Source organism: Bufo bufo, chromosome 1 (genome assembly GCF_905171765.1).
Source record: "Bufo bufo chromosome 1, aBufBuf1.1, whole genome shotgun sequence".
NCBI classification, from domain to species: domain Eukaryota; kingdom Metazoa; phylum Chordata; class Amphibia; order Anura; family Bufonidae; genus Bufo; species Bufo bufo.
This window is the reverse complement of record NC_053389.1, coordinates 518861072-518873346: the sequence shown is the minus strand read 5'-3', so window position 1 is coordinate 518873346 and position 12275 is coordinate 518861072. Positions and strand designations below refer to the sequence as shown.

The following is a 12275-nucleotide window of genomic DNA, read 5'->3' as shown; positions in this document are numbered from 1 at the left end:
TGGCTCTCATTAAAGACATCAGCTGTATATGGAGATTTATTGGCAATGCTTCATGGTATGGAGACTTAGGCCTCATTCACATGAGCGTGACGGATTGGCTCCGGATGCGTTCAGTGAAACTCGCACCATTTTGCAAGCAAGTTCAGTCAGTTTTGTCTGTGATTGCGTTCAGTTGTTCAGTTTTTTCCGCGCGGGTGCGATGCGTCTTGATGCGTTTTTCACACACGTGATAAAAAACTGAAGGTTTACAAACAACATCTCTTAGCAACCATCAGTGCAAAACGCATCGCACCCGCACTTGCTTCCGGATGCAATGAGTTTTTGACTGTAGCCCCATTCATTTCTATGGGGCCAGGGCTGCGTGAAAAGCGCAGAATATAGAACATGCTGCGATTTTCACGCAACGCAGAACTGATGCGTGAAAAAAAAATTCTCATGTACACAGACCCATTGAAATGAATGGGTCAGGATTCAGTGCGGGTGCTATGCGTTCACTTCATGCATTGCACCCGTGTGGAAAACTCGCTCTTGTGAAAGGGGCCTTAGTGGCAATTCTGCAGTGGAAGATAATACGGAAAGAGGCATCTCTCAAAGGAAGAAACAATCTCTGTAGTGCCACTTTTTAACGAGCCTTGGGAAAAAAGCCGAGCTAAATGACCATAAGTGGGCAGCTGTTTCAGGGTGCTCGCCATTTATACTTGTAATGTAAGTTACTCTTAGCTTTGCAATGAGTAGTACAGAAGAACAAGTACAAGTGGAGGAGTCCATTGTATAAGACCTGTATGTTGTAAAATCTAATTAAAATCTCTGTTAACTTGTAATTACTTTACAAAACTCATCTACTGCCTGGAAATAAAGGTCCCCATGCACATAAGAGTGAAGCTGGTGGAAACCGTTTCGGTGGGCCGACTATGTTATGGGTATGATGGTGAGTCGACTCCCCACCTATAGATAAGGTCAGGAGAAGGAAGGATGGGGCATTTTGAGGGAGATGAGCCTCCAACAGACGGGTATGGCAGTGACTTACTCCTCTCTGTCCTGAGCAGGTGTCTGTAATAGACATTAACAATTCATGTAATGTTTGATATAAGAGCAAATGAAATGAAATTTGAATGGGCGTGAAGATATCAGAAAGCCTTAGTGGTGTGTTAAATACTTCCAGTTGTCTTTATTCTGCTTTTTGTTGGCATAAATGATGGCTTGTGGGAGCCTTACGATTCTTTATTTATGATCTGTCTCCGCACTGCTCATGTATGAATAATAGATTTCTTCTGCTGAAGAGATTTTATGTTTTCTGGCCAAAACCAATAAATGAATGCATCTAGTCATTGGCTCCTTCTGTGGTGTATTCTCCGGAGATTTTCTTTATTTCGCATCTGCTTTACTGAACGGCAAGTTAAATGCATGATTGTTAATGTTTTTTTGTCTGTAAATGCTTTTTAATATCAAGTCTAAACTGACTTTGTTATACTTAAGAGCAGCATTCCCCAGCATTAGCCAGTGGGCATCATGCTCCATGGTATGTACTACTGTGATCCTCTAATGTGAGGTCATTGTATGGGGGTCTTACCATTTAGTGCCATTAGATTAGCAGTTGTGCTAATTGTGGCAGGCACAGTGACACAAAGTGGTTAGCGCTGTTGCCCTGGGTGCACATGCACACAACCGTATGCTGTCCGCAAAAATGCAGATCCGTTTTTTTGCGGATTAGATGCTGTCCCATTCAGTTCTATGGGGCTCTTTTCTTCCATTGCATGGCTCAGCAAAAAAAATGAAACATGTCCTATACTTGTCAGTGAAAATCAGGACATGGCCCTATTTTAGTCTATGGATCAGCAAAAAAACGGAATGCAATCCGTTTTTTTGCAGACATGCTGAACTGTCCGCGAAAAAACAGAGCCGAATTTTTGTGGACAGCATACGGCCGTCTGAATGAGCCCTAAGGACAACATCTGCATAGAGTTTGTGTGTTCTCCCTGTGTAATCCAAGGTTTCCATGTACTGCAGTTTCTTCCCACACTCATAAAGATACTCATAGCTTAGGACCCGGGGCTAAACGTTTGTACGGATGCTAGTTCTCAATCATTGCCTCACATAAAGGTGCATCATCCAATGCATGAACAAACCCTTATTCAATGGGTGATCGTATCTTTCACAAGGCACCTAAAATAATTGTTATATTACACTTGCAGATAATTATGTCGATTATAGATTCATAGGGAACACTCATTAGCAATGATCTGCTTCAGTAATACTGCCGGCGATTACCGGACGAACAAGCAAACTCATCGAGTAATCTGAATCTGTCACCAGGCTTAAAAATCATCATTTGCCGGCGGTAGATCGTGCTGTCTAATCATGATCTGCCAACGGCAAATAATCATTCAGTATAGGGACAAGCGATGGCACTAGCGATCCCTCCTCCCCATGTAATAGCAGTGGTCTCCTCCGCTAACGAGCAAGCAATTAGGAAGGAACGCTTCCTTTCCGTCAATCGTCTGCTTCATCTGTGCGTGTAATAAAAGTGTTTGTGGGCAGCAGATTGTCCTGTGTAAATAAGGATGTGCTGCTGGCCTACAGTGAATTGGTATGAGAATGAGCGGCTGCCGCAGAGATCACTTATCCCCCTGTGTATATGATTACTGCAGTTGAACAATCGATCAGGAATAAACGGTTCATTCCCGATCTTTGTCCTGTGCATCGGCCAATTTCAATTGGCCCTCAGTTGACTTTCTGTGAAATGGACCCTAACGTGTCTGAGATGGGGATTGGATTGTAAGCCCCATTAGGGTCAGAAACTGATCTGAGTAATGATAGAGATTGTGAGCATAGAAATGAATGCAAATGATGTTATCTGTACGGTGCCGCGTAATATGTTAGCACAATGTAAGCAGCAGGAAATATAATATATAACTGTGTTCAATCAACAACTTGTACATTTGAAATACTTGCTACTCTGTGTACAAGAGATCTGGGATGAGCACAGCTTTACGTGCCTCCGAAGTCGTCTATAGTGGAAAGGGAAAAAAGGCATCATGATAATCAGATATGACACATGACAACGTATGGCATCGCAGGCAGTTCCTTTTCAAGAACAATTAAAGGGGTTTTCCGGGAGTAAGATATTAATGACCTATCCTCAGAATAGGTCAACAATATCTGATGAATGGGGTCCGACTCCCAGCATCCCGTCCGATCAGATCTTCCTAAGCCAGTGACCTCACATTTATTCGTCACATGTCCTATGTACAGCTCAGTTGCATTCAATGGGCCTGGACTGTATACCAAGCACAGCCCCAGTACAATGTACGGCGCTTTGCTTGGAATGCTGGGAGGGGGCTGCTACATTCCCCAGAGCACCGCAGCCTCTTCATACAGCTGTCGGAGCCCACCAATCAGATGTTTATTACCTATCATCAAGTTTGTATTCCCAGAAAACCATTTTAAAAGAAATAAAGATTTTTGTTTTCTCTCAGGAGGTCCTTGCTATAAACACACTAGAGCACCATTTACAATGGCGATGGTTGGCCGAATGATCGTTACAGAAAGTCATTGCCGATTTCCCCATGTAAACATGTCTGTCGATCACATCCTTATGTGGATGTAAAAGTCATTGTTTGGCAGCAGCACATCCCCAACTGTAAATAGTGGATTTGCTGCCTACAAAGTTTGCTACTGACATATAGAAGATGATTGCCCCATGTGAATGGATTTAAAGGAGCACTGATCGACTAGCTGTGTCATGGATTAGCGCTCTAACTTGGAAGATTCACCCATACACATACAGTTGCAAGAAAAAGTATGTGAACCCTTTGGAATGATATGGATTTCTGCACAAATTGGTCATAAAATGTGATCTGATCTTCATCTAAGTCACAACAATAGACAATCACAGTCTGCTTAAACTAATAACACACAAAGAATTAAATGTTATCATGTTTTTATTGAACACACCATGTAAACATTCACAGTGCAGGTGGAAAATGTATGTGAACCCTTGGATTTAATAACTGGTTGAACCTCCTTTGGCAGCAATAACTTCAACCAAACGTTTCCTGTAGTTGCAGATCAGACGTGCACAACGGTCAGGAGTAATTCTTGACCATTCCTCTTTACAGAACTGTTTCAGTTCAGCAATATTCTTGGGATGTCTGGTGTGAATCGCTTTCTTGAGGTCATGCCACAGCATCTCAATCAGGTTGAGGTCAGGACTCTGACTGGGCTACTCCAGAAGGTGTATTTTCTTCTGTTTAAGCCATTCTGTTGTTGATTTACTTCTATGCTTTGGGTCGTTGTCCTGTTGCAACACCCATCTTCTGTTGAGCTTCAGCTGGTGGACAGATGGCCTTAAGTTCTGCAAAATGTCTTGATAAACTTGGGAATTCATTTTTCCTTCGATGATAGCAATCCGTCCAGGCCCTGATGCAGCAAAGCAGCCCCAAACCACCATACTTCACAGTTGGGATGAGGTTTTGATGTTGGTGTGCTGTGCCTCTTTTGCTCCACACATAGTGTTGCGTGTTTCTTCCAAACAACTCAACTTTGGTTTCATCTGTCCACAGAATATTTTGCCAGTACTGCTCTGGAGCATCCAGGTGCTCTTGTGCAAACTGTAAACGTGCAACAATGGTTTTTTTTGGACAGCAGTGGCTTCCTCTGTGGTATCTGTAACGGGGCGCCGAAGGCGCACTCGGCCTCCACTCAGCCGCAGACCTGCTGCTTAGCTTCGGGAGTGAGGATCTGTGTTCGGCCTCGTTCCCAGGGCGGCTTTGCTAGCTGGGAGGCTCCCTGATCCTAGGTCTGCATTGAGCGCCGAGCTGATGACTCGGTGCTCGACTTGTCTGTCTGTAGGTCGTGTGACTCTGGACACGTCACATGACCCTCACTCCCCACTATAAATACAGGCAACCTGCTGGCTACAGGTTGCCTGTCATTTTGGTCCCTTAGGCTGTGTATTATTATTGTTATTAAGCTTACCTTTGGATTTGACCCTTGATCTGCTTCCTGACACCTCTTCTGCCTGCTCCCTGAACCTTGACGCTACCTCTCGGATTTTGACCTCGGCTTGGTTTTGAATTTTGTCTTTGCCTCTTCTCTTGTACTCACGTGACCTCCCGGATTTTGACCTCGGGCCGCTCTCGGATCTGTCTCTGTCTCCTCCCTCGTACTGACGTGACCTCCTGGACTGACCCCGGCTAGTTGACCCGCCTCGCCCTTCCATTTTTGGTGGTACCTTGTTTGTTCCGCCTCTCTGTCCGCTCGAGTGCTACCTCTCATTGGCTGTCTGCTTCTCTGCTGTCTCTATCTCTCTGCTTGCACTTACTCAGGTCAGGGACTGTCGCCCAATTGCGCCCCGGGTGGTGCAAGTAGGCAGGGACAGGGGACCGGGTGGCAGCTCAGGGGGTGCACCTCCGCTCTATCTTTATACCCGTGATGCTACCCCTGTGACAGGTATCCTCCCATGAAATCCATTCTTGTTTAGTGTTTTACTTATCATAGATTCACTAACAGGGATGTTTGCATATGCCAGAGACTTTTGTAAGTCTTTTGCTGACACTCTAGGATTCTTCTTCACCTCATTGAGCAGTCTGCGCTGTGCTCTTGCAGTCATCTTTACAGGATTGCCACTCCTAGGGAGAGTAGCAGCAGTGCTGAACTTTCTCCATTTATAGACAATTTGTCTTACCGTGGACTGATGAACAGCAAGACTTTTGGAGATACTTTTATAACCCTTTCCAGCTTTATGCAATTCAACAATTCTTAATCATAGGTCTTCTGAGAGTTCTTTTGTGCGAGGCTTCATTCACATTGGGCAATGCTTCTTGTGAAAAGCAAACCCAGAACTGGTGTGTGTTTTTTATAGGGCAGCGCAGCTGTAATCAACAGCTCCAATCTTATCTCATTGATTGGACTCCAGTTGGCTGACACCTCACTCCAATTAGCTCTTGGAGATGTCATTAATCTACGGGTTCATATACTTTTTCCACCTGCACTGTGAATGTTTACATGGTGTGTCCAATAAAAACATGGTAAAATTTAATTCTTTGTGTGTTATTAGTTTAAGAAGACTGTGATTGTCTATTGTTGTGACTTAGATGAAGATCAGATCACATTTTATGACCAATTTGTGCAGAAATCCATATCATTTCAAAGGGTTCACATACTTTTTCTTGCAACTGTATTTGTTGGTGGAACACTCATTTAGCTGACATCTGTTACATCCAACCACCATACACATGCCCATTTGAGCGAAGGAGAGAGAGGCAAGCTGCTGCCAAATTTGATGGAAAAAATAGCACTGCATGCATTGCTGTTTTTATTGTGAAAATGATGGACATCTTAACTGAACTTGGCGCTCCAGATTATAAGTCATTGTGATGTGTAGTGCCACATGTTTTGTGATGAACCCTACAATCGATTGTAGTTTCTGTTTATATAAGGCAAATCTCAATGTGGTTGTCTCATCACAGACAATGGGGGCATATCGCTAGGATATGCCCCCATTGTCTTATAGGTGCGGGTTCCACTGCTGGGACCCACACCTATATCAAGAATGGAGCTAAAAAAGTGAAGGAGGGCGCATTGCGCATGCGTAGCCACCTTCTATTCATATTTCATGGGGCTGCCGAAAATAGCCTTGCACTGGCTCGGCTATTTCCGTTGAGCCCATAGAAGTGAATGGGAGCTGTGGCCGGTCATGCGCAGTGCGCTTGTCACAACCAGACAGCTGAGAGGCTCTGACAGGAGCTTTCCAGATCCTCCTCCTTGAGTTTCTTTGTTTTGGTTTAGTTCCTCATCTCGTTAGTCTATCTCAGCTGTCATGCAGTTGGACTGATTGCTTCCCTTTAAGTTCCTCCCCATAATGCAGTAGTGTGCGGCTTATACAACTTCCTGGAGTGTGCGTGCATGCTGTTTCTATTTCTCAGTCCTCTGCAAGATAAGTGCTGTTCCTTTATTTGTGATTTTCTGTCTGCTGGATTTTCAGGTGACCCTGACTCCCTCCGTGTCTAGTGTAGGGAGCCGGTGTTCGTGTCCCCTCACTATTGTAGGGTCTTCAGGTATTAGATAGCCGAGGTACGTGGATATGCGCCCATCCACCTTTGGGGTGTTCGCATAGGCTGAGCAATTAGGGAGAGTGGCAGGTCTCATGTAGGGGTCTCCCTTTTGTTCCTTAGTTGTGGATCCAGTGAGTCATTAATTGTATTGCATTGTCTTGTTTCCTGTACACCATCCGTGACAGCGCTCCCATTCACTTCTATGGGGAGCGCGCTTGGTGGTGGCCAGACCGGAGTCCTCCAGCCACCACTTTGTGGGGCTCTGTTCCCGATATGGGACCCGCACCTATAAGACAATGGGGGCATATCCTAGCGATATGCCCCCCATTGTCTGAGATAAGACAACCCCTTTAAAGCTATTATGGAAAATATTAGAAGAGCCCTGTGCTATGGTAGTTAGGAACGCCTTTCCATGCGTGATAGCGTTTACAGCTATGTTTACAAGAGGATTTTAAGAAGTGGTAGTGCTGGCCTAAACTTGTGGCTTTTCTGAGTAGGAGAGTCCACCAACGTCTATTCTGAAGTTACATTAAATGTCAGTCATCGGGTGACTGATGATAGCTGCTATACAGAGATTTCAATGGAGAGTCAGGTTGCTCAATATTTTAAACCTTATGGGGTTTGACAACACGATGAAAAGGGAAAAAGAGTGTTTTGGATATACTACTACACCAGGGTTTTTCTCAGCTGCCAACGACAAGTAAAATAAAGAAGTTGTGTTAGGTATTGATGAGCTGATCTGCCTCTTATATTTTGGCTCTAATCCTCCTCAAATGAATCTCATTTTTCCAGGATTGCTTAGAAATCCTATGCAGTCACTCTGGACTGGAGCCAGAAAAGAAAGATAAGTGCAACCGGACAGTGCATGATGTGGCAACAGATGACTGCAAACAGCTCCTGGAGAATCTTAGTGAGTGATCTTTACTCTTTATTTGTCATGTTATTCTGGTGGCTCAGCATTTAAGCTGCATAGATTGCACATAGCCAGAAAGCCTTACCAGATAATCCTATTACAGTATGTGAAGAAAGATTATCATGTTACATCTATTTATCGTCACAAGACACAATTTCAAAAGAAATCTAAGCAATATAATAGTTTCTCCTAATACTGTATAGTCAGGGCTTGTAATATTTTACATAACGGAATCATCTCAATCGATCAGTAGAGATTTTTTAGTGTTGAGCAGTCATGATTACATCTGATGTAGTATAGGTTGCCAGGACCACCACTGACCCTTAGATTGAATAGGGCTGCAGAGCTCGCTAGATCAGTGCTGCAGATCCTTCTTAGCATTTCCCTCCAGCTGTGTTGTAATTCCCTGCATATACTAGTTGCACAGGAGCACAACCGGAAGATTTCACATCGATATGTTATGGCATATCCTGCTGATCTGATATGTAATATAATTCAGTGATGAGAAAATCCCTTTAAATCTAATCAAAACCTTAAAAAACCAGAAGAGACTACAGTTAACCTTATTGTTTATCGTCTATTTCAGAAATAGGAGATTTGAGGATTTGTTTGGTAGGGTCTTCATTTTCTTTCCTTAGGGTCAGTTCACACAACAGTTTTTTGAGCCTATTTTGACGCATATTACGCGCACAAACTGCCTCTCATTCACTTCAGCGGGAGTCAGCTGTTGCTTCTTTTTTACACATGTAAAAAAGCAACGTGTAAAAAAGAAGCAGCATGTCCTGTCTTGGGGCAGAATCAGTGCTGATTTTCCCATTGTAATTAATAGGAAGAAAAAAAATAAAACTTGCCTAAATATTGAGACAGAAAAATCAGCTTGGATTAAGTGCTGAGTTTTTACACATATTTTAGAAATCAGCCGTATGAACTGACCCTTCTTAATTCTTAAATGAAAGAAGTTTGAGACACCCAGGACTCTTTCTAGAGCTGGCCACCCCACCAAATTAAGTAATTGGAGGAGAAGGGCCTTGATAAGAGTGGTGACCAAGAAATCAATGGTCACTCTAGCTGAGCTCCAAAGATCCTGTGCAGATGGGAGAAAATTCCAGAAAGTCAATCATCATTGCAAGACCCCACCAATCTGGGCTTTATGAAAGAGTGGCTGAAAAGAAGCCTCTCCTCAGTAAAAGACACATAAAAGCCCTCCTGGAGTTTGTCAAAAATAGAGTCATGTCTGGAGGAAACCAGGCACTTATCATCACCTGCCCAATACCATTGCTACAGTGAAACACAGTGTTGGCAGCATCATGCTGTGGGGGTCTTTTTCAGCGGCTGGGACAGGGAGACCAATGAGGTTTGAGGATAAGCTGAATGGAGCAAAATGCTGAGATATTCTTAATAAAAACTTAATCCAGAGTGGACTGGACCTCAGACTGGGTTGAAGGTTCACCATCCATAAAGACCACAGCCAAACCAACAAACAACACAGGAGTGGTGTAGGGACAACTCTGTGAATGTCCTTGAGTGACCCAGCCAGAGCCCTGACTTGAACCCAATCAAACATCTCTGGAAAGACCTGAATATGGCTGTCCAACGACACTCCCCATCCAACCTGACAGAGCTTGAGTGGATCTGCAGAAAATAATTGAAGAAAATCCAGGTGTAAACCTTGTGGCATCATACCCAAGAAGACTGGTGTCACAGATACGGTGTGGGAGGGGAAACTCCACACCGAACACAGGAGGAAAGGGGAAAGGAACTAGGCCTGGAAACTAGGATAAAGGAAAAGGTCACCTCAACCGAGATCCAACAACCAGCAAGCCCAGAGTCCAGAAACTGAAGCTATAAACCAACCCACCAACACCTGCAAAAGATATGGTCATTACCAAAACCACACAGACACAAATGATCCACAAGGAACCAGTCAGATTAACCCATGTGTTGACAGTCTCTCTGATCTCCTAGCACCTGTCACGGGAGTGTCCGTTACAACTAGAGGCTGTAATTGCTGCTAAATGTCCTTCAACTAAGTCCTGAGTAAAGGATCTGAATACTTATGTCATTACAAGACTTTAGTTTTTCCTTTTCGATAAATTAACAAAGATTTTGAACATTCTGTTTTCACTTTGTCATTATGGGGTATTGAGTGCAGGGTTATGGGGGAGGGAATTGATTAAAAAAAAATTATTTTACCACAAGGCCGCAACATAACAATTGTGAAAAAATTATCGGAAGACTTTTCGAATGCTTTGTGTGTATTTATTTTTTTTAAACATTCTTTATTTTCATTATTATACAACAGATAATACTGCTCAAAAACACAATATAAGACATACAATGTGTGTGTGTGTGTGTGTATTTAGGTAGAGTACCTCTATAAAAGAAAACTAGTCAGGACAATTAATACACAATAATTGCATTTGTATTTACAGATGGACTCAGGATTCCTGTAAAGATCTTTCTGGATGATAATATTCACATAAGCGATAGCCCAAATGATTTTGAGAGTGATGCCATCTGCTACCTGCGAATTCTCAAACAAACAACGTGGGATGATTTTTCAGCAGCTGTGCGTCGGGCTGTATTGTACCATTTCAGTGTTATTATGTCAGATGGATGGGAAAGCCAAGAAGCCTTGACATTTAATAACTCTGCAGAATCTAACCTTGGACTTGGCGCAATCTCTGACCTGTCATTCAAGCTAGGTATTGGAATTCTCATATGCAGGATATATACTATCATGGATGTAGTGCCATTGTTGCATGTTTGTGTGTCCTTTTTTTAATCAAGGTATTTATGTTATTTATTCTATAATTTATTTGATGCAGTACTTAAATATGAGTCGCAGTCAAGGCCATGTCAGTTTTATCCTCTTTAGTAAGATAAAATGTAAAATTGATACAAAAAAGTCTATTTTTTAGTATCAAAACACTATTTGCAGAACAGAATTTTTTTCAGCAGAATAGGGTTTTGGAAATTTGTTGTACTACTCTTGCAGAAAATCTGCAGTAGATCACTATATAGATTTTATACTTTACGTTTTATTTATTTTACTCACTTTATATAGTGCTGACATATTCTGCAGCACTTTATAGATATTATCATTGCTTGCTGTCCCCAGTGGAGCTTACAATCTAAATCGCCCAGAGTACCCAGAGGAAACCCACACAAACACATTACACATACAAACTCCATGCAGATGTTGTCCTTGGTCGGGTTCAACCCTAGGACCCCAGCACAGTAAGGCACCAGTGCTAACTACTGAGCCACCATGGTTAGTACTGGTGCCTTGTGATGCTTTATGTATAAAGCTTGGAAAGGTAGATTACAACAGCAAATTCATTAATGTAGGAAAACCAATTCCCAACATGTCTGTTTTAGTACATTCCTCATAAAATTACAATTCTGCATTTTTTGCCTATAATTCTTGTCTGGTGGTATACAGTAGATAGCAAAATGATTTTAGATAGCAGAGTAGTAGACAACCCCCTGACATTCTTGTGGCTGGTCGTCAATGTCTTATCCCAAAAAACAGAACACAAGGTCTGTCTAAACCAAACCAGGGAAGCAGAATAACTTCACACAGACAAGAGATTTACCCCTCATAAAACCTATTGTGGCCTAGTGGAGCCGTTCAAAAGATTAGGCTGAGGGTAACTTAAGCTGCAGAAGGGATCATGACTAAAAACCCATACAGATGAAAATTCATCAAAGAAATACTAGACCTAATCCATAACTTGGCAGTGCGCTGCCCATGTTGGACTTAGGCCATTTACCAGAATCATCTGTGTTAATTAACGTCACCTCAATCAGGCCTCTGTAAGATGTAGTAATTTTTTTTTTAATGCTTTATTTATAACAATATAAAAAAATTACATATTCAATCAGTAGTTTAATTAATACATTTCTCCCGATTACCACCCATTCCCCCCTGTCGCCGAGCACCCACCCTAGCTATGCATCTCATTAAAAAAAAAAAAAAAAAGAGTAAATAAATAAAATAAAAAACGTTAAGAGAAAAGGATGGAGAATAAAGGGAAAGAAGGATGGAAGTTGGTATGTAAAACCTCCCAGTCTCCCCATATTCTGGACCATTTTTCTACAGAGTTCCTTTGTTTATATAAAATATTCTCATATGGCTTCACCATATTTACTAAGTGTAACAAATCCTTAATTTTTTGAGTATTTTGAGAAAGCCAAGTTTGGGTAATAAGGAGTCTGGCCAAGAACATAATCTTAACCAAAATAATTTTCTGGTACTTATGGCAGTTTAACATAGAGAACTCACTTAATATCCAAAACTCAGG

At 42.3% G+C, this 12275-nt stretch overlaps 1 protein-coding gene across 1 annotated transcript in view; it reads left to right on the top strand.

The window, feature by feature from the left end:
- The window catches only part of CTTNBP2 (cortactin binding protein 2), a 164589-nt gene that overhangs the window by 118234 nt on the left and 34080 nt on the right, over positions 1-12275 (top strand). Inside the window, exons 9-10 of the mRNA XM_040411467.1 lie at positions 7848-7965; positions 10401-10673. Coding sequence (XP_040267401.1) covers positions 7848-7965; positions 10401-10673 — 391 coding nt within the window. The remainder of the gene's footprint in view (positions 1-7847; positions 7966-10400; positions 10674-12275) is intronic.